This window comes from Phaseolus vulgaris, chromosome 2, assembly GCF_000499845.2.
Source record: "Phaseolus vulgaris cultivar G19833 chromosome 2, P. vulgaris v2.0, whole genome shotgun sequence".
Classification (NCBI taxonomy): domain Eukaryota; kingdom Viridiplantae; phylum Streptophyta; class Magnoliopsida; order Fabales; family Fabaceae; genus Phaseolus; species Phaseolus vulgaris.
This window is the reverse complement of record NC_023758.2, coordinates 12,926,243-12,949,335: the sequence shown is the minus strand read 5'-3', so window position 1 is coordinate 12,949,335 and position 23,093 is coordinate 12,926,243. Positions and strand designations below refer to the sequence as shown.

General features: G+C 35.5%; 3 protein-coding genes across 3 annotated transcripts; 1 reads left to right on the top strand and 2 right to left on the bottom strand.

Annotated features, from left to right (window-relative positions):
• Positions 1-2,713: 2,713 nt before the first annotated feature.
• Positions 2,714-5,230, bottom strand: LOC137810723 (peroxidase 11). Its single transcript, XM_068612133.1, has 4 exons — positions 4,921-5,230; positions 4,256-4,447; positions 3,955-4,120; positions 2,714-3,372 (listed from the first exon to the last, which is right to left on the bottom strand). Exons 1-4 carry the CDS (start codon positions 5,149-5,151, stop codon positions 2,948-2,950), a joined length of 1,014 nt encoding a protein of 337 aa, XP_068468234.1. The 5' UTR covers positions 5,152-5,230; the 3' UTR covers positions 2,714-2,947.
• A 2,088-nt stretch (positions 5,231-7,318) lies between these two features.
• On the bottom strand, positions 7,319-8,504 carry LOC137810724 (uncharacterized). Its single transcript, XM_068612134.1, has one exon. The coding sequence runs from the start codon at positions 8,334-8,336 to the stop codon at positions 7,575-7,577; it is 762 nt and encodes a 253-aa protein (XP_068468235.1). The 5' UTR covers positions 8,337-8,504; the 3' UTR covers positions 7,319-7,574.
• A 13,599-nt stretch (positions 8,505-22,103) lies between these two features.
• LOC137809059 (histidine kinase 4-like) lies at positions 22,104-23,093 on the top strand. The gene is made up of 2 exons (XM_068610201.1): positions 22,104-22,523; positions 22,790-23,093. The coding sequence occupies exons 1-2, from the start codon at positions 22,363-22,365 to the stop codon at positions 23,091-23,093; spliced, it is 465 nt and encodes a 154-aa protein (XP_068466302.1). The 5' UTR covers positions 22,104-22,362.

The following is a 23,093-nucleotide window of genomic DNA, read 5'->3' as shown; positions in this document are numbered from 1 at the left end:
AGAAAAGTGAAACCCAATCATACATCACTAACACCCTGGAAAAAGAGGGAAAAAAAATTTATTTATACCCTATATTAATAAGTAAGTTTAATTATAAGTCGACAATTATTACTATTTCATGTTTTAAATATTTATTATATCTTTTCATGGATGATATAGGGCTCATTAGCAATTACTTGTCTTACCAACGGTTTTGTTCCCTACACAAGAAGTCATCCACACATCTAAAGAATATAATTGATGTGTGTAAGTACACTATAAACTTAACTCCGTAAGTTACTTAAACATCTACTAACGCGGTTTTTCGTATTAAATAGTTCATGGAGTTTATATAACATCATCAAAGGTCAATCCAATTCAAATTTTCAAAATCTGAAGTGGATCACACTAAAGGTTTGTAATTTTTGTCTTTCTCTTTTCATTGTTTATCAATATTAACTTTTACTTTTTATTGAATTATAGTGTAATAGACAACCAAGAAGCTATGAGTGTGGCTATTACGTTATGCAATGGATGGTTACTATTGTAAGACTAGGCCTCAAAAGTGATTGGGAGTAGGTAACATGATGGTAAATTATTTTTATAAATCTTTAACATATATGTATCTTTACACTAATTTATATGAACATTATTTTGTAATGTAGTTCTTCACGGATGAGCCTCCAATGTCTTCGGCCGCCATAGAATATGTGAGACATTCTTGGGCCACATACTTCCTAAATTTTTATAACTATAGGATAGCTAATCAATAATGTAGTAATTAGATAAATAGATAGGAATATAGGTAAAGGTATATTATTAGTGTTTGTAATACATTTTTATCAATATATATAATTTGATTATCTAAATTTATGTATTTTTCTGGCTGGATTATAATTGAACAAGTTAATTTAGATAGGAATTACCATTAAACAAAATGTATTAAAAAAATAACCATCTACAAGGGCGGCTATTTACCGTAGCCGCCCTTTTAGATGTAGCACAAAGATTTATAAGGGCGACTATGATAAATAATCGCCTTCTTATATGCTCCAGAATGATTTATAAGGGCGATTATGGTAAGAGCCGCCCTTTTACACCTCATGCATAAGGAAGGTGTAAAAGGGCAGTTTTTACCATAGTCACCCTCTTTGTCTGAATTTATGAAGACGACTAAATAGTTGTCTTCTTCTCTATTGGATATAAGACTACATGTACATCAAAGGTTATTAGAAAGCTGCCATTTTACAGTAAAAATAGTCACTGTTTTTAAGCCTTTCTGCACCAGTGTAGGGAAGCCACCGTAGTTCCAACTTCATATCCCTTTTGCGCTTGGCAAGCTACACGTTAGACTCCTGAAATCGGCCAGTGGACACGCCCCCAACTTTGTGCGCAACTTCTTATAATCAATGTCCTTGCCCATGATCTCTGCATTAAAAACAAACAATATCAGTCAATTACATGATAAAATGAAAGAAAGTAAGCAATATATAGAACCTTACCCATGAACAAGGCACGAAGATCTTCGGCTAGGGGCATGCTGAGCGATGCTTTGCTAATAATCTAGTGAGGCAAGGTTTTTTATTATCTCAACATGTACTCAACCCTAGACTTAAACCTATCCGATCTCTGTCAATACAAGGGAAATTTAGGAGTGAAATTTTGATAAAAAAAGGTGTTTTTGTTGGTCTTGTGATGTATATTTCAGTTTGAAGAATTTATTTTTAAAGTTCTTAAAAAAAGAAGAGTAAACTGTAAAAATAAGTCTGAATTGAGTTCCATTTAGCGAAACCCAACCAACCTTTGCACCATTTTTAGTTGGTAAAAATACATAAAAATATTTATAATGGGACATATTTGAAGGTAGGTGCAAAATACCGTAAAAGCCTTCGAGAAAGCTAAACTATTAAGATGTAACTGACTCAGTGCCACATTCATGACAATCAGCACGTATTCTTTGACAAGTACTCGTAGACATATGTGAAGTCCTCAACATCAGACATATGTGAGAAGGGAAACATAATATCGAGTTCTTTAAAAAGTACTCGTATACATATGTGAAGTCCTGAATTCATGAATACCCGGTCGCCCTTAGTGTAAGGTTTGACAACCATGAACTTGGTCATCATGTTAAAACATACACTAAAGAAGAGTACAAATTCCTCTACTTTATCTCTCGAAACATACTTAAAAGACATAAGAAAAAACTCCCCCAAATACATAAGAATATTAGGTCATGTAAATCAAAAGAAACTTGTTCTTCTTTCTGTTTCAAAAATCGAAAGAAACTTGTTCTTTTTTCCCCTCTTGACCAAACTCGTCCGACATCTTCCCAAAATCTTGAAAGGAGACTTTAGGACTAAGCAGAGCAAGACTAATTTTTGAATTATTAAAAAAAATATATTATTCAAAAGAAAATTGAGAATTTTATAAACAATATTAGAACATGATTTTTAAACCATAACTTAAAAAATTACCGAGTTTTCAGTTAGAAATCATTGTCAATAAAATATTTTTATAGAAATAAATTATCAACTAAATAGAAATCATTATTATACAATCTATCAGATAATTATCATAAAAGTTAACAAGCTTTACCATACATACTTATTTGTTATTAGATTAAAGTGGAAAAAACTTTTGACACTGTCATTACATATATTATTTACTCGTAATTCATATAGGAAAGAAAGTTAGACTTAGACTTAACATGAGTTTTTTTCAAGCCATACAGTTTGAAAGCAACTTTCTTGTATAAAACAGTATTGGCTCTTACAACTCTCATAATCAAACTTAACACTTACCCTTATATGAAAAAGGGAAATCAACAACTTCTCACTTAATTTGTTCATTATATAATTGGTAGCTTAGTTTTGAATTATCAATTTGTTGTAGCTGAAACACATAAATTCGGTGGTTCTTTGTGTGTGGAAGCAAACAAAACGCATATAAAACAGAAAAATGAAATTTATGTGTTCACAAATCTGCAGTTCTTCCTAATTTCCCCAGTGATGAAGCTTTCCGAGTTTGTTATATTTCCCATTTTCACCATTGACTCTGAGAACTGTTGGAAGAAAGCCAGAGGATCTGCTGCATACTTCTTCACAAGCTCTCTAGTTTCAATACCAAACAAACTTGAGTACATTTCTTGGTCTGAGTTGAGAAGTCCCTCCCCATTTATCAGTAACTGGTAGAAAGAATTGTCAAAGAGATTAGGTGTCATATAGTCCATTGCTGTTATGTTGTTGTCTCCTCCCCCAACAGGTGGACAAACAGATCTCAGACTGCTGAGGTGACTTTCAGAAATTGGATTTTTCAATGATGTTGATTCAAAGTCTCCATAAATTCTTGACCGGAAATTCTTACACTGTGCCATGCCAATGGTGTGGGCTCCTGCAGGATTAGTGATCAGAAAATGTGGAATGAAGAAAGTGCTAAATACATCTAAGTATCTTTTGAGAAAAGTAGGGAAGATGAGGTGGTAGATCACAATTATATTGATCATATTAAGATTATTAATTTTATGCAGTTTTGTTGTAAGGTTTTGTTCACTCACTTTCCTTTTAGCTACAAAATTTTTTGTTTAGGTAAAAGTTAGAATCCAATACACCAACTTAATATATTGCTAGAGTTTTGTCGTGTTTATAAACTTAGTTAACTCGTATACAAGTTTGCTAGAATCATAATAACACATAATTGAACACCATGATCTCCCACTTTAGTTGGGACATATATGATGGTACATCTAGCATTAGTTTATTCAACTGTATCTATCACACAACTATTAGTCATGAAACTCACACCTCCAAAATGCATGTTAATTCTTCACTAAATGATGATAGAAACTTTAAAAAGTTACGGAAACTAAAATCAATAAATATTGTAAAATATTAAAAAAGAAACATGTTATATTTAAAAGAAATAAAAAAATGAAATATTCAAAATTTTATTCCACTAACAGGAAATTTAGCATACCTGCAAGGGCTACCATGTCTGTCACAGATAGACCTTGATAAAGAAACTTGGCAATGATAGAGAGAAGGCTCTCCTCTGGAGTGGGAAGATTGGTGTTGGCAAGATCAACATTTGCAGTGACAGAATCCTTCCTTCCCACAGGAACATCCCAGTATGGTCCCCCTACCTAGAAGAGATCAAAGGAAAGAGGCATGTGCATAATTCTACTAACATCTATCGCAGAAAATTAAAGATCAAAATCTATGAAAACCATAGGATGAACTATTTTGATAAAATCTAGAAGCAAGCAGTTTTTTCTTACCAGAATCACAGCATCTCTGGCTGCAATTGTGAGAATATCAGCGCAAGAAACAACTCCAGGGCACTCTGATTCAATCATGTTTTTTATTTTATCAACGATTCCCGAGCCTTTCAAAGAGTTGATGTTGTTAGCTGCCTTTTTCTCACCTCTAAGTGTGACTGTATCATCAAGCAAAATTGATCCATCGCATCCCTGAGCCCACGAAGATTATCACATCTAGTTATTGTGTATATATTTCTCATTGGATTCATATTATTATATGATAGGACAAAACTTACACACTCCCATAGATCTTGTTTGTGATGTCCTTTAATTAGAATTGGAGTTTTTCATTAATACTATACCAAACAAAAGTTTGCATTATGCGTATTACTAAAGTAAAATTTTAATTCTAATTGGAGAGCAACACATACAATAGTTATTATATAAGTTGTCTTTTGGTTTCCTAAAAATGAAACTATAGAACTATTGCAAGTTCCATAATTGCTTACAACTCACACATATGGTTAGTGTTAGGCCTCGATATTATAATTCCTAAGAATTTTAATTCTTTTGGTTCACTTTTTACATTATTATTACCAGACTCTCTTTAAATAGACCTCGATAAGCGATACAGTGAATTAGGCAGCCAGTATACAAGTTACTGAGATAGTGAAATCACAAACCTGAACAAAGCAGTCATGGAAGTGTAGCCGCACTATCATTGCTGCATTGCGGGGTTCAGAAATAACTGCACATTCCATTTCCTTCCTAACAATATCAAACACAGTGGGGCACGTTGATGCATAGTAATCCAGTGTTAGAGGAGGGTCATGTGCATGCAATCTGGTGGCACCAAGAAAGCCTAAAATAAGAAGAACATGCAGAAGGGATTTTGAAGTAAACGAAGGATCCATTGTTACTGCTTTAACTTTGAAGAAAAGAAGGGTGGGAGAGATAGGTGGGAATCACGAGTATATATAAGCCGTTTGAAGTAAAGTGTTGCACCTTGTTCTTTCGTAGGCTACTTGAGTGTTTAGAAAATATGCTTGTAAGAGTCAAGAGAAGATGCAACTAATATGATTAAGTTGGTGGGTGTTCTTAAACTAAAAGTAATATTCCCCATTGAGAAGTCACCAAACAAAACTAATAACAGCTAATCTTACTTTATCTTTGCAGTTTTTATATAGTGTCAATTTGCACGTTTGGCTTTCTCGTTGTTTCTTCTAAGAATAAGATTGCATGTGGAATTGGTCAAATTCCAAATTCCTTGTTTTACAAAAGAAAGAAAAACATATTACACGTTTAGTCCTGAACTGAACGATTAAATGTATCTTTAACTATAAGAATAGATAGCAGATATCACCAAAATTACCGTCCATATTGACTTTCTCTAATTTAACAATTACTCTTTTCTCTTTTTCCGTTCTCAAACCCAACAAAATGAATGCAAGTAATTCAGAGTCAATAAACATTGGGATTGTAGCTTTAGAGTGCTTGTTGATTTTTCATAATACACATCATAAAAATTATTTTACTTTTCCTGAATGCTTGTTACAGATTCAATATGAAATTATAGATGTAATTTCAATTCCGATCCTCTGTTCTCTAACTGGATCAATTGTCTTGAAAAGACAATTTACATCATGAGATTTTCAACTCTTCATTTGAATTTACAACTTTTTTCTCAAGTGAGTCTCCATAGATTACAAATTCCCCCTACGAATCTAAGTGTCCACAACTTGGTCATGAGAACATAAGCTGGAAAATTTGACCCCACCTCTAACCCAAATGCTTAAGGTTTTATAGATCTTCTTTCTTATATATTACTCACCTCACTCATCTCCACCCAATATAAGAGTTCTAACTCCACACTTGAATTCTTCCCATACTATTATCACGCATCCAATACCCCAAACAACAGGTCTTTGGGCATTACAATACGAGTGAATAACTTGTTTGTAGTTTGGGTTAAAGATTGATCAAATACAAGATAATAACTCGATTCTCCATAGCTACCATCATTCAGAAACATATTTACATTAATTACTAACATCTACAGCTTGGAAAGCATCTTTTGAAGGAAAATTTCAGTCACAATTATAATGCAAGCTGTTCTGAAAATTGAGTTACGAAGATTCTTCTTGCAAACCAGACAACACAGAAACACAAACCAAAAATCATTAAACCAGAAAACAATATAGATTGGTACAAGGGAGATTACCAACAGATATACATGTTTCAGCTAATGTGACCTTCATAAACGGGAAAAGGCAATTTCAATTGTATTATTTGATCAAGATCATGTTTTCTTACAACAGAACCTTTTTCCTTGGCTTATGTTGCCTTTTTTCTTTAACTCTTCAGAAAACAATTTCATGAATATCAAGTTTTTTCTTTGTTGCTGCTCACTCACAATCTCTATGTTCAATTCTCCGGTTTTCCACACAGTAGGAGTTTCAGCATTGTTTCAAAAGATGGTTTTCTATATTTAATGATGACACACACATAAATACATAGACCTATACACGCCTCACTACATGTGTACCACTCATCTGAAATCTTTCAGCTGTAAGACCAGTAACTAATCAACTAACTTAAAACTGATTGAGACACACTTTACACAGAACACAGTCACAACTACTTTAAGGCCATTAGAGACCAATTGCTCAAATTAAAACCTAGTGGAACCCAGTTGATAATCAGTGCCCTATGTCACGGTGTGATACAGTTGACAAATTAAAACCTTGCTTAAGATCAAGGATGAAGACAATTAGTTTTAAACCGCAACACAACCATAAAATTCAAACAAGAAAAAAGATCTATAGTATTTTCTTATTCAAGCAATTGACCACACAAGTTAGAAATAACAATTATCCAGTGAGAAAGAGATTAATCATTGATAGTGGATTTTAATTACTAGGAATCCACGGAACTTAGAGATGACATATTGCAGGGAATCAATGGCAAGAACACCCGCAGCTAATGCATTTTAGACAGCCTCAACCATTTTAAAAATGCATAGACAAAGCTATAATGAGTCAATAAAAATAAACCAAAATACTGCAAATTTGCAATCCATGGTCATCCCGAAAGTAAATCAACATAGCCATAATATATCAACCAAAACCCAAGTAACCAACTAGCCTGGCTGACAAATTACAAGAATAAATTCCTCTCATCATTACACTGGCTTAAATGTGAAATATGTTTCAGTGTAAATCTTATGACAAAAACAATTTCCCAAGTAACCGACCATAACAAAACAAGTTAACCAAAATAATCAGAGACAAACGAATTAGTCCTCGTGAATCAAAACATTCATATAATACACCACAAATCAAATATACAACTCAGAAAGCAAAACCCTACCCTTACGCCTCCCAAATTTCAAAACCTCTTCATCACTCAAATCAAAATCAAATCCCTTCAACAAGCGGCGATGAAGCAAACCCTTAATCAACGACACCACAGAGGCGTCGAACTGAGGCCACGAAACACACAAACTCGCTCTGACGTTCATCACCTGGCACCGTGCGAGAATCGCAGCGCCCAGCCCGTCAACAACGCTTCCGGAAGGGTAGTACTCCAAATCTGGCAAGAGCTGCTCCTCGCCGCTTCTCTTTCTCTCAGCTGCAGTGTCCAGCTTGAACGCCACAGCCTCATCGGGGGAGGGCTTGCCGCGGAAGTTGGGGGGCGCGAGGGAGTCGAGGACGAGGACGGAGTCGGGGCGGATGCGGCCGGCGAGGAGGGCCTTGGCGACGGCGTAGGCGCGGGGAGCGGGGACAGAGAAGGGGAGGGCAGCGAGGAGGACAGAGGGAGAAAGGGGGAGGATGCGGGCGGCGTTGTCGGGGTGGGAGAGGGAGAGTTCGGGGAGGATGAGTGAGGCGGCGGGGGAGGCGGTGCGGAGGCGGTGGAAGAGGGCGAGGGAGGAAGGGGAGAGGGCGACGATGAGTAGGGAGGGGTTGAGGGGTTGGGGTTGTTGGGTGTATGGGAAGATGAGGAAGGGTGAAGGGAGGGGTGAGGATGGAGCTGTGAAGATGTTTAGGTCTTCTTCCAAGAACCTTGAAGGCGCTGCTGCTTCTGTTATCACGTCTTCCATTTTCCCTAACCTTTTTCTCACTCCTATGCTCCTTTTCCTTTTATTTGCTTTGCCTCTTCCCAGGGTTTCCTTCTATTTCATCACCCTTCCATCAATCTTCATTAACTTGTTATTCAAACTAAGACTTAATTGGACATCCTCTATGGGTTAGATTCTCACCCACAATGATCAAACCTTCAATGTATTTTATAAATTCGGTAAAAGAATTTAAAAATTAAAAAAAAAAACTTATCTATTTATTTGAAGTGAGTATGGGTAGATTTTGTAAATGAACACTTTTTAACAATTTTGTAATGAAACTCGTATTATCAGAGTTTTTTAACTCCACGGAAAATACAATAAAACAGCGTAGTTAAGAGGAAAAATAAGTCATTAAAAGAAATAACTAGAAAAATGTTTAATTTTGATTTAACTTCCAAAAACATTTTGGACAAAGGCACTAAAGAGAACTATTACAGCTATTTTGAATATATAAATGCTGCTATACAGTCGTATTTATCAGCACGCACTTGTAAATCGAAGAGATACAAATGCGGCTATGTAGCCGCATTTATAAATATCATTTACAAGTGCGACTATTTCTTTTAGCTACACTTGTATATGTTTCATTAAATAAAAATAACAATAAATATGTTTAAATGTAACTCACAATATACAAATTATTTATAAATAATATACAAATTATAATACATAAGAAAATAAATTCAAAATATTAAAGAAAAATTCAAAAATTTTATAACAGATTGTGTGTGAACCAACATTGGTGGTGAAAAGTGGGAGGAGTGCGCCAGCAACGACGGTGGCAGCGGAAGCGGTGGCGGAGCAGCGATGGAGATGAGAATGCCAATGAAACAGTTAGACCACAATGTGATGACATTTTACGGAAAGTGCACCGCGTTTGTAAGAAGTAATAATTGTCCCTAAGGACGGATATCGATCCCACAAGGAACAGTAAATTATCAAGTACAATATTCGCTAAATATAACAATATAACAATAAAAAGATTTTAGAAGTGATTGTGTTGGCATTGATCAATAAGAAAACGAACAAAGAATTAGTTGCTTCAATTGGAAAAATAGGGATTAGGTTTACTCTCTCTCACTCTCATGTATTTTGATTAGCATGTCAATATTAAGTTCTTTAATTGAAATTGATGCCCGTATAAAAATCATTTATATCGATTCCTCACATATAAAATCCTTAAGAATGTTCCCTAACTATCGATCCTTCGCATAGTTATAAGAACAACTTAGAACGAAGCTCAGACGTTAATAGCAATTAACATTTCAAGTCTATTTCTAGTACTCAAATATGTTAAGTATTGTTGTTTAGGTCCAAACCCTAAAAATACCTCCCGGTCAGATTTAAGATTCTCAATTTCTCACGGAAAATTAAAAGTAAAACAACAATACCAATAATCAATCAAGAACTGAATATTAATATATAAGATATCACCTCAATACATAAGAGTTTGAGCAGATTACTCCCAATCCCAAATGGTAGAATTAGTCATGCATACTTCTAGCACCTTCCATTCTCCCAATTGGGTTACAATTCACTCTATGGTGTTTTCCTCTCAATCTGGCACACTAAGGTTGAGCCTCTAGCCCTCTATTTATCCTAGTTTTCTAGGGTTAGGTTGTTTATTGTGTCGCGCTAATGGGCTAAATGATAAAACATAAAAAAGGCTCAATCTTTCTTTGCATCTTTTTCCATTCTGGGACCTTCTATCTTTATCTTTTTAGCTCAAATCATTCATCTTTAATCCAAATCTCCAATCTTCCTTAGAAATCTGCAATTAACACCAAATTTGGGAATAAAATACTCTTATTCAAATAAAGATCATAAAAAATGTAAAAAAGTATAAATTCATAAATTAGGGATTATTTTATATGTAAACTAACAATAAATACTCATAAGTGCCTATATTTTAATATGAAAATTTACTGAAATTAGACACTTATCACAATGCAAGGAGAAAAAACAAATATAAGGAAAACGAAAAAAATGTATACGTAGTGAAGATGCAGAGGAAGAAAGCGATTCAAGAAACTCACAATGGCACAAATTAATGAAGATGCAGAAGAAGAGATGAACTGCAAGCGTACGTGAGCGCAGGAACAGTGAAAACAAAAGGCAAAGTGGAAAAGAAAATATGAAAGTGTTGTGGTGCAATTCAAATTTTAGGGTAAAAAATGATTTACAAATGCAGCTATTTGAATAGCCGCACTTGTAAATCAAGCTCTTTGATTTACAAGTGCGGCTATACAAATAACTGCATTTGTAAATCAAATTAATTTAAAAAATGTCACCGCGTTTTTTACGAATGCGTTTGAGCGCAAAACCGCACTTAATAAAGAGTATTCCTTTCATCATTTTGTACTAGTGGCAATTTTTCTTATAAGTTATAAAGTTGAATGTTTTCTATCAAGCTTCTTCAATCTCTTTGTAGTGTATGGGTGGAGTACTTACAAAGACACTCTGACGTTCAAATAAATCATAGTATTATTCGGTTCGCGAGTTCGAGATTAAAATAGTCATTATCTTTTACCATTAAGGACTCTTCATATTTATAATTTTCTGGTGGGCTTTTCTCCGTGTCAGGATTAGCGTCAACCCAATACTTGCTTAATCACGTTATTAATGTTTAATTAGGTTTTACTTCTAATCATTAAATTAGGACGTGTCTAATCTAACTGAAAGGTAGAACGACTCATGTTCAGTTAGTCGGCTTCTCAGTTTATCGGTGCTTGGCAATACATATGCCCCCCCAAGCTTGAGTGTTATTTGAAGCGAAAAGTCGTGAGTGTTGTTTGAAGTGGGGTGGACCGATAGGCATACCTACTACCGTGTGTTCGATGTGAAGAGTGACCAACATGTACTTACCGTCATGTTTCCACCCTGGAGAGAGTCACTGAGTACGCCACCTATCGGTTGTCTATCATGAAGGGCCCTCTTGATTTGAATCCTTTTCCATTGTTCATGAGTGACGTTTTGCTGATGTGGCATGTTAGTTCGCCAACAGTCACACGATCTAGGTCGTTAGCTTTGTGTTGATCCAACGGTTCGAAATTGATACGACGATTCACATTCTTGCCTCCCCTTGGTCTATAAATAACAGTGTGGTGGTCCCTTCATTTGCTCACTTTTCTTCTTTCATTCTCCTCCCTATGAAACCCTACCGTGCTAAAAAGTGGAGGTAACCATGTCTCCCTCCTCTCCCATAGAGATGCCGAGAGAAGTTGAAAACTTATCGGACTCGGCAAGTTCTGAGAGTTCCTCTGAGTCCTTTCGCATTAGTGGCCAAGCTAGTGCGGGTGGGGGGTTGTCGAGGATGCACGTCCTTTGGTTGATCCTATTGTCGACGATGTTGAGTTGGACATTCCTCCGGCTTGCGTTGTCGGTTACGGATGGGTTGATACTGACGTTCGAGAATATTTCTCTAAGTACGATAACACACCTTCATTAAAGTGTTTTATTGTCGATATAGATATGTTAGATGCGGAGGCGCCAGATGGAATTGTTTCCCTCTATAAGTGTTATTCTTCCAACATTGTATGCTTACAGTCGGATCTGACCCTTGGTGATTATTTTTTTCTTTTATTCATGTTTAATAATTGATATTCACGTCCGATTTCCTTTAAACGAGTTCACCACGGATGTATTACGGGCCTTGAATGTGATGTCGACGCAGTTGCATCCGAATAGCTGGGCACATATCCAGACCTTTCGACTTTTGTGTTTGTTGCTACACTTGAGACCGACACTGCAAGTGTTTCTCCAAATGTATAGTATCAGACACGGTAACTGAGTAAGGTGGTTTAGCTGGCCTAGGTCGTGCTTGCTTGCTCCTTTACTTTTTCTTATAAGAATTTTAGGGGGAGTTTCTTTAAGGTCATGGTCGGGAAGGGGTTGCCACCTCTTTTATGATGGTGACGCTCCGCGATTTCCCTTATATTTAACTCGCAAACCGCCACGTTTCCGTGTGTGGCCAAGGTCATCATTAACCCGATAAGACTTGGAAACCTTGTTGATACTGGACAAGCTTCCCTACAAAATCCCTACTCGGTGGTTGATATGACCCAACTTTACAAGAAGTTAGCCACGAACCCAAAGGACTATTCAAGCATAGGTCAAACATCTCAGGCGGAGACACAGAGCCCAACCATCCATTAGAAGATCCTTAGGAGAAGAACAACTGGGCATGGGCCAGAATATCAATTGTTCTTCCTTCTAGTATTATTAAGCCAAGATTAAACTGTAATCAATTAGGCTCACATTGGCCCAATTAGACGAAGAATAAGCTAGCTTAGGCTTTTAGAAACCCTAGTTTCTAGAAGATCACCCATGTGCTCACCTTTGACCTAGATTCTAGAAGACTCCCCCATGTGCTCACATTTGACCTAGTTTCTATAAGCTTGTAGTCATTTATGCCCTACTTTTCCTTTTTTCCTCTCCAAGACACTCATATTTATAAATAGGGTGTCTTCCCTCTTGTAAATCACATTGAATTGAGTAAAGAAACTCTGTCATAGTGAATTCCTGAGTGTTTCCCAAATTTTCTTACGAGTCTTATCTTGAGCAGAGTGTGCTTTAAGGGGAAACTTACTTCTCACTTATATTAGAGCTCTCTCCCTCAAGGGGCATGATTCAATCACCATTTTCTTCACTTCTTATCTCTTTCTTCTTTCCTTTTTTTCTTCCGCCAATTGTTCTTCATTTCTCTTGTTCACTTTTCTCTTTTTATTTCCACCATTTATCTTGTCTTGCTTTACATTTCGTCTTCATCATCATAATCATCATATATTGTGTTTTTCTTTTTGCCCTCTTAAGAGAACCTTCACACTTACTTACCACTTGGTTAAGTTCGTGTCCAATGGCAATCTTCATTGAGTCTCACCATATCTTGTTAAATCAAAATTCATAAATCAACTAAACATCATCTAAAAGGTGCAATCCTAAAATCAACTCACAACAGTGGCTATGGCGGGTTTACTTGTCGCCGACCCAACTTCGTGATCTTGAGGGTACGCTTCTTCTTATCCATTCGCTTTCGTCCTTTTTTTTATGTTTGTTTGACTTATGCCTTTTGAAACTATCATGGCCTCCATCACTGCCGAATATGGCAAGCTTTTCTATAAGAACTTGTTGAAGCAGCGACAAGCAGTGGCCAGGAAGGAGAGACCGGTTCAAGTTGAGGTTGTGGAGCCTTTTCAGGTCATTCTTGCCGGTAAGGCCCTCCCTCCTATCAACCCTAGCTCCAAGAAAGTTCGTCGAGAGAAGGAACACAAGAAATTTTCACGCCGTTAATCCAACTAGTCCTTTTCATGGAAATCGCACAAGCGGGCACACCGTGAGGTCTAGGTCGGGCCCAACTCTTCCCAAAATATTTTTGTGGAGGGATATGCACCTGGGAGAGAAAGTGTACATTCCCCTCAGCTCGACCAAAAAGGAGCGATACATGTCGACCACTCCTTTAAAGCTCGTTGGCTTCTTCTTGGAGTTATGTGCCCATGCTCTAATGGTTGACAAACGTATGGGTTCGGTTCTGAAAGAGAAGGATTTGACCAACATTGACCGAGTTTGCCTATTCTCTTCAGTGTGCCTTAGACGCCAACATTACCTTTGTTGGTTAAAACAAAGATCTAGCCATCGAGCTTACTCAACTTAAGCTGGACAATGATTCATTTCAAACTCGTTGTCTGACTTCCGAGGAGAAGGGGAAGGAGGTGTCAGTTGAAAATAAAGGTCTTAAGCAAAGTCTTACCGACATGACCATGACTTACTACGCTGAACAAGAGAGACTGGTCAGCTACAAGCGACTTTCCACAAGGTTAGGGAGGACCTTCGCCGAACACAAGACTTCGTTCTCCATCAGCATGACATTAGCTTCAACAAGACCTACTTCTACGACGCCCCCCTTGATGAAGGAAAGTTTGATGTTAACAAGGACTTTTATAAGAGGGAATTTATGTTTGTTACCCACATCCCTGATGATGATGGTGAGGAAGAGTCTGCTCAGCCAACCACCCCATGTCTCAACAATATGATCAAGAAGGCTCCCCCCTCTTAGAGCTTGATTAAGAGAATTTTGGTAGGTGTTTTTGTATTTTTTATGCTGCTAATGTGTAGGCAATTTTCTTTTGTTGGCCTTTTGCTGTCTTGACAACTTTCGATGTAACTTTGACTCAATATATGAATCTTCACATGTTTTCTTCTTCTCGTTTATTACTTTACATTAGTTTCATGCATTATTTACTTGTTTTGCTTTTCTTTTATTGCTGATAAATGAGAGTTTGGATGCATTTCCGACTTGTTGGCATTTTTTTTGCTTATCGATTTTCGCATTTTTATTAATCTTTTAAGTATGGACCTTTTTTTAAGTTTCCCTTTTCGACTTTATAGCGTTATCGGTTTGTTTGTATTTCGTTTCTTTTTGTTTATTAGTTTTCACGTTTATTATCAAGTTGTGATGTAGGGATCCTTTTGGGTATGTTTGGGTTTGGATTGGGGAGGAGAATTGAAGTGGATTTGGAGTGATTTGAGAGGAAAGTGAGGTTGTTTGGATTGTAGTATGCTAGAGTAGATTTGTGAGGAAAGTTTATTGAATTTTGTGACTGATGTGATGATTATGTGAAAGTTTTTAATTTTTTTTAAAAGGTATAAAATATAAATTTACAAATTTACCTTTACTTTTAAAAATATATAAATAATAAAATTTATATATTTATTTTTTATAATTAATAATAATAATATTATTATTATATAAATAACTACATTTATTTTTTATTATTTATTCATTCTAATTATTTTAATTATTTATTATAATTGTTATTTCATAAATTTATTGTTTATTATAATTATTATTTTATATATTTATTGATAATTTTTCTTTTTTTAATAATAATAATTATTTTTATATTATATTATACAATTAATTTTATTTATTTGATTATAATATAAATATTATAATCATATGGGCAAACATCTTTCTAATCTGCAGGGGTAAAACAAAGGGAAGGGATAGTGGGAGGTACCTGAGTTTCCAAAGATAAAACCAATTTGGAATCTCATTTCCGACTCGACACCAAAGACCTTCCCCCTGAAAAACCACCTGTTGTAGTGTTAAAATCACCCAAAAGAAGAGTCTCGTGGTTGTGTCCTTGCGACTAATCTTTGCTCTTTCGATTTGTCTCTTGATCCCGAAGATATTTTGTCAAAAACCCTTCTTTAACCAGCTTGGCGAGTTGATATTTCAGGGTTAAGCACCTCTCGGTGTCATGGCAACGGGCTTGATGAAACTCATATCAAGCTTCCTTTTTTCCCCGAATGTGCGATTGGTCTACTTCAAAAATTGTAGTTTGTCCACAACATTCTCCTTGGTCATTAGTGACCCAAATGAAGTGGTGAACTGTGGTCGGGGCAAAACATACTCGAATCATTCCTCTTTCACTTTGTCCTTCTTGCCTACGTATGGGACGTATCTCTATTCGGATTGCCCCCCCAAAGATGTATCAATATTCTTTGAGCGGTGATTGCACATGCTCTCCTTGTACCTTCCTTATTTTGGTAGTTCGTTGACCCTTTTTCTTCAGATTGCTTCCTCCGCTCATTGTCGTACCTCCGCCATAAACTCGCATTGGTTTCAGAGCAATGAGTAGCTAAAGGAGCTGACCCAGAGTCCTTTCACGAACGCATATACTACCATCTCTTCATTCAAATTCTATAAGTGTACTAAGACCGCACAAAAATGATTTAGATATTCTTTGTAGGATTCTCCATCTTGCTATCTCACATCGAATAAATTGGCTTGTCGAGGATGTTCGACTTTGTTGGCTAAGAACTGCTCCTTAAATATCCTATAAAAATCTTAAAATGATGTAATGTAGTCATCTGGAACACCACTAAACCATTGGAGAGTTATTCACGTGAACGTTCCCATAAACATTTTGCAGCGCACAACATCTGACCCAAAGATTATCATTTGCCCTTCAGGGTCCTCCACTCAGGAAAAAGGTGTGACATTTGGTATAATAGAAAGTGGCGGAATCGGTTCATCCATGATTGCCTGCGAAAATGGTTGGGGATTATCTCTTGTTGACATGTCGAGAGAACAAGCTCGTGTGCTTCTTCTTACTTGCCTATGCATGGTTCTTCGCAATTCCTCATTTGTTTTCTATAGTTCTTCATGTTGGGTATGAAGTCAGGACCAATTGGCTTGGGCTAAGTAGACACCATGTTTTAGTGAGTGAGCTTAATCATTGTGTCCCTTTAATATCTCTATTTAAAGAGATCATTGTACTTGTAATTGGTGTGCAACAGGATATAATGTAAACCTAATAGTTGCCCGTGTGGATGTAGGTTGCAGTTGGCGACCGAACCACATTAAATCTTGTGTTGTTTATTTTTCTGCAGTTGATTCGTGATTTTGTGTATTGCTTCCGTGTGCATTTTTCCCATCACTTCATTCATTCAGATTGTCTCCTCCGTCAATCTTTTGGAAGAATCTACCTATCCCTGAAGTCATTCCTGGTTAGTTCGGGATTCTTCATGATCAGCCCAGGCTTCCGCGTGCAAACAGTCCTGCTCCTGCCGAAACTCATGAGCTTGTCTTTTTACCTCTTTGTTGTCGTGTTGGAAGGCTTGCATGGTCTCCATAATCTGTTGGGGGTGGGTTCTTCATCCTCGTCCTACATATGTTGTCGAGTGTTTCTCATATGCTCTAGTAACTAGAGTTCTAAGTGTCTTTGTGGTTAGCAGGATTAGTTTTACCTGCCTCACAGATAACACCAAATGTTCTCACCAAACTGGTGGTTAAGTGCTTGGGGGTGGCCTCTGAGAAGACTCTCTTGTAACCGCCGCCTTAAGTGTCCAGTGATCACAAGAAGAAAAGAGGAGCTTCGTCTGTTGACTACACTCCGACGATCAAGTCATGAGAGCATAAAATATCAGTGATTAACAGTTTTTGTTAAGTATAAAAAAATCGTCCATACCTATGAGGACTTTCTTCCCCTTTTGCAGTGTCTTTCGATCTCCCTTTTTGTGGAGTCATCCGATCCCTCATTTTATGGAGTCATAATAGATTCATCCGTAACTCCTCAAAACTTAAGCCACTCAGTTATTTATTTCTGACGTATCTTAAATGAAATAAAATTGATTTAACAAAACCCCAAAAATCAAAGCATATTTATAGAAGACAGTTATAAAATGCATGTTGCTCAATTCTCTACCGAGCTATGATATTCTTCGAAAAAAAAAACAATATTAGGTCAGAAACTGAACTGAGACCAACCGAACAGTACATTCATTATTTTTTATGCAAATGACAAGCATTATAGCAAAACCTCAGTCTCTTTAACTTTGGCCAGTGTAGTAATTTGTTTCTCTAACATCATCTTCTTTACGTCTTTTATGTGACTTATTTAACGAGCATTAGTGTTCACCCCTCCCAATAATGTACTATCACCATAAAATTTCCCATCATCACCTCGCAAAAACACTCTTTGGCTCCAATACTTTTGAGGAGATATAAATAGGAGGGGCATCGAAATCGAACACCACCAAACTCAACCAGAATCTCTTACATGTTACCATGTCACAGTGAGCTAAGGTTTAGAATATTTGTTGAAACATTGTCCACCGAAGTTAAGGGTCCCTTTTCACTTCAAATGAGTAAAACAATGGGTCTTTTTTGAGCATTTAAGGGAATCTTATTTGTATTTTGTAGAGGATGAGTTACATTAGGAATCACTTAGGGGAAGTTTTGCATGATAATCTCTTGTTGAACATACACTTGAGGAGAATCTAGTGACACATCGACAACAAGATTCATTGTTTGGGCACTGTCTTTTTCTTGGATGATGTCTGAATGTTAGCCAACCAGTTCTTTTCTAAGGCATGACACCCAACCTAAGTACACAACTCTATATTGTAAAAAATTCTCATGATATCTACACAAAACAAGCAAGGTTAATGTTCCAAAAAGGTTAATAAGGCATGATACTAAAATATCAAGATATTATAGTTAAACTAAGTTATGGGGTCCTCAACATAAGGCATATTGAGCATACATGTGTTGTTGATCAAGGATAAAGATTCTTGATAATTTCAATATCTATCATCTTCTCGACACTAACACAAGTGCAACATAACTTTATTAGGACAATTATTTGGACAAATTACATCACTTCAAGCTCCAATGTAAATATGGATGACATAAAAAATAACTTATTTTATGTTGGTCAATCACATGACATAAAAGAGACATTTTATGTCAATTACAAATGTTTCTACATCGATTGAGGTAGAACCCGACATAAACACGCCCTTTTTTAAGTTAGTCTATTTCGTATAATGTAGAAAATGAAAAAATGAGACTTTTTATATCTATTAATATAAGAATCGACTTAGAAGTACATTTTACATTAATTCTTGAATTAGTTATCGTAGAAAAGTCTCATTTTTTTTAATGAACTTATAATAGAGTAAATAATTTCCAAGAAGATAAATTGAACAACAAAGTAACTATAATAAAAAAAATGCATATATGTTAAACATTTTTTTTTTGTTCTATCACTATCACTGTTACATTTAGTGGATCATATATTACTATGAAAGTTCTAAAAGGCATTACAAGATAATAACAAATGTTTTTTAAAGTAACTAAAATACGAAATTTTTAACAACTATCAAATCTAATTAATCATGTAAAAAATAACTCATATATGGAAAAGTTAGAGGGAGGGTTTTAAAAGATACAGGGGAGAAAAAAACATAATAGAGGAGGCATGTGAAGTGAGGGGTTACACGGTGACAGTAAAAAAACATCACGACGATTATTAAAAATCGTCACAATTATAATATGATAGGTTAATAATTATCACATTTTTCCTTCAAAATATGTCATTTAGAATCGTCATTTTATGAAGTATACCACTATCCTGCGTTTTCATTCCCTCCATAGCATTCCTTTTTTTCCAAAACATTGTATTTTCGCAAATCTCATTTCTTTGACCACTCTCGAAACCCTTTCATTTTTTTTTCTTTTCGAAACCCTCTCATTTCAAACCCAGACCCCTCACACCACTACAAGAAAATAACAATTTAGTCACCAAATTAACGACCAAAAATAAGTGGTCGCAATTTGTGACTGAAATAGCCACTGAATACCCTTAGTGTCAAATGTGCGACCGAAATAACGACCGAATGAATTGTTAATGATGTTAGTTAGTTTTGCAACTGAATCAGCGACCGAATATGAGAGTGATAAAACCATCAGTCGCTAAAGTGGTCATTGTTTTGAATAAATTGGAAAAATATATCTACGACCGAATATGTTTAATTTTTAGTCACCGATTTTATCTTGGTCGCTAAATATTATTGCTTGTTATTTGCCACCGAATCCGCCACCGAATTCAACGACCAAAAATAAGTGGTCGCAATTTGTGACTGAAATAGCCACTAAATACCCTTAGTGTCAAATGTGCGACCGAAATAGCGACCGAATGAATTGTTAATGATTTTAGTTAGTTTTGCAACTGAATTAGCGACCGAACATGAGAGTGATAAAACCATCATCGCTAAAGTGGTCAATGTTTTGAATAAATTGGAAAAATATATCTACAACCGAATTAGCGACCGAATATGTTTAATTTTTAGCCACCGATTTTTTTTTATCGCTAAATGTAATTGTTTATTTTACTACTAGTACTGCTTCTACTACTAATAATAATAATATAAAATATTAATATTAATATTAATAATAATATTATTATTCTTATTTTTGTTGTTATTATTATTATTTGATCCAAAAAGAATTAAAATATTTGAACAATTATTTTATTTTAAAATAAAAAAATAGATTAGTCAATATTATTATTATTGTTTTAAAAAATAATTCTCTCACTTTGTCTCTTCTTTAGACTTCAGAGTTATTGTTAGGTTTTAGGGTATTGGAGTGGGTAACTTTTCATAAAACACAGAGCCATTGGAGGAGGAGGAGGAAGTTGCGGTGCTGGTGGTGGTGCGATTAGAGGTGTGAGCAGAGGAGGAGGGGGAAGTTGTGGGTGGTGGTCGTGGTGTGAACTGAGGTGCGAACAGAGACGAATGGAGGCGAACGAAGGTCCGAACGGTGCGAATAGAGGTACTTTGATTGCTTGCATTAATTTTATCATCAATAATATTTGGGAAGAAAATTGAGTAGCAAAACAATAATAGATTATTGCCACAATTATCATTTTGTTTCACATTGCAGTCTTCCACAATATTGCGGTCTTCTACACTTTATTTCACAACACTATCACTTTATGATTTTTGGTTATTGCATGAAGAGTATTATTTAGTTTATTGTCTTGTTAGAGTGCTATTTAGGATAAGCTCAATAGCCTCGTGGTGAAGACTATCAAAGTGTTTTAATTCAATACCAAACTGCCAATACCTCCATCTTCAAAGAATTCAATAGTTGGCAATTGTAAACATTGTTTAATATTTTTTTATGTTGTTTATATTTATTGTTAGTAATAACAAATAAATAAGAGAAGAAACAAAGTTATATATGCACATCTAGTAATATTATTAAAGACATTAATAAATTTGCACTGTTTTAAAAAATTATTAAATTCATCAAGGAAACAAAACACTGGTGATACTAAAAATTTTGTTTAAATAAGAAATGGAAAATATAATACTTCAACAATGAAAACTATAAAAGAAACATACAATTTTTTTTTATAAGAAAACAATCATTTATAAAAAAAAATCTGAAATTTAAAATATTATACTCACTAAAAAAATCTAAAAACTTAAAAGATGATGAGGGTCAAACCCCTAGGCTTACAGGTGCCTCCTCACTCTCTGAATCCCCAGAGTTGTCATTAATGTGAGCTAAGTTTAATTGGTTAGTTCTTTGTGCTCCCTTCACAACTTTCTATTTTGCATGCATTAGATGGGATTTTATGGAAAAATGCAGGACCACACATTCTCGGAACACTCTCTGCACATAGATATAAATGAAATGTGAAAAAGATTCTGTCTCAATTCTTATAATAATGTTTATATTTATTTTCATGATTTTAAAATCTAGTTTATAACTTGTTGAGACTGAAAGTGATAAAAAAACTACAGTGGTATCAACTTTTTGATATTGTTATAACACATGCTTGTGGTTTTAAAAAAACCCTTTAAACTGACTATGCAAGTTTATACATATTTTGCAGTTTTATCAGGGTGTTGTTGTTGGGAAGTCTCACATGGATTACCTCAATTCTAGTGTGTGCCTTATATTGATTTAGCAGCTTTGTTTAATGCCAATTGATTTTAAGATGCAATTTGACAGTGGTGTGGTGCTATGGCCCCGCTTTTTGTTCTATAATGTATTGGCATAGTCATGATTCAAATGCTAAGTTTCAATATGGGTTGGTTATGTATTGGCATAGTCATAATTCAAATGCTAAGTTTCAGTATGGATATTTTTCAAATGTCTATTGGTTGTGTTTCAGTTGTTTTCAATTTGACGACATATTTCTTGCTTGTCGACTACTTCTAGTTTTTCATTCTTATGGCTTTTATTATTCTTGTAAGTTATCTTGTGACTGTTTCTTTTACTACTTTTTGAGAAGATGTGCTATTACAAATTTTTTTTTGTTCAAGTTGCTTGGTTCAGTTCATTCACTAATGAAACTACTTGGATGTGGCAGAACGTTCCTGCCAGATATTATCATGGTTGAGAAGGACACATGGATATCGGGAGAGGAAGGGATTTTCAATATGTGGAAACAGAATGGTAATATGTATAAGATGCCTAAAATGATCCTTCTGGCAACCAATATTGGTAAAACTGAATTTGATCAAGCTAAGGCCATGGGTTTCAGTGATACTGTGATCATGAAGCCTCTGAGAGCTAGTATGGTCGCTGCATGTCTTCAGCAAGTTTTGGGGATGGGGAAGAAGAGGCAGCTAGGGAAAGACATGCCTAATGGTTATGCTTTTCTACAAAGCCTTCTCTATGGAATGAAAATCTTGGTGGTTGATGACAATGGGGGTAAACCGGAGGGTTGCTGAAGGTGCTCTGAAAAAGTTTGGAGCTGATGTGAAATTTGCTGAAAGTGGCAAAGCCGTACTTGAAATGCTGCAATTGCCTCAAAATTTTGATGCTTGCTTCATGGATATTCAAATGCCAGAAATGGACGGGTATGCATGTTAAAGTTATTTATACTTAAGTACTTGGGAAAATGTAGATTCATGTAAATGCATTAAGTGTTCATGGTTACTATTGTCCAGGAAGTTATCAATAGCATTTCATGTTTAATACATCCTTAAGATATATTAGATATAAGAGTTTTGTTACATATTATGTCAATGTAAAAACCTCAATTTTCTCTATATCTTGGTTTGTTCAAACTTGTTCAAATGTTCTAATTCATGGAAACAAATAATTGTGTTTACACATTCTGCAGATTTCAAGCAACATGCCAAATTCGGATGATGAAGAGCAAGGCAAATGAGGAGATGAAGAATGGGAGTGAGTGGCATGTGCCTATATTGGCCATGACAGCTGATGTGATCCATGCTACATATGATGAGTGCTTGAAACGTGGCATGGATGGATATGTCTCAAGCCATTTAAGGAAAAGAATCTGTATCAGGAAGTTGCAAAGTTTCCCAAATCAAAGACCTTCTCAGACTCATCACAATCTGCTTCTTACAAGGCAACCAACTAGAACATTGGAGACAACACATTCTATATCACAATCTGTTTGA

Bases quoted from the DNA above. Each gene is read 5' to 3' on its own strand.
- LOC137810723 (XM_068612133.1), bottom strand. From the start codon at position 5,151: ATGGATCCTTCGTTTACTTCAAAATCCCTTCTGCATGTTCTTCTTATT. The intron at 4,448-4,920 runs GTTTGTGATTTC...TCGTGGGCTCAG, and splicing joins TCCATGACTGCTTTGTTCAG to GGATGCGATGGATCAATTTT. The intron at 3,373-3,954 runs GTATGCTAAATT...CTAATCCTGCAG, and splicing joins AGACATGGTAGCCCTTGCAG to GAGCCCACACCATTGGCATG.
- LOC137810724 (XM_068612134.1), bottom strand. From the start codon at position 8,336: ATGGAAGACGTGATAACAGAAGCAGCAGCGCCTTCAAGGTTCTTGGAA.
- LOC137809059 (XM_068610201.1), top strand. From the start codon at position 22,363: ATGACAATGGGGGTAAACCGGAGGGTTGCTGAAGGTGCTCTGAAAAAG. The intron at 22,524-22,789 runs GTATGCATGTTA...CACATTCTGCAG, and splicing joins CAAATGCCAGAAATGGACGG to ATTTCAAGCAACATGCCAAA.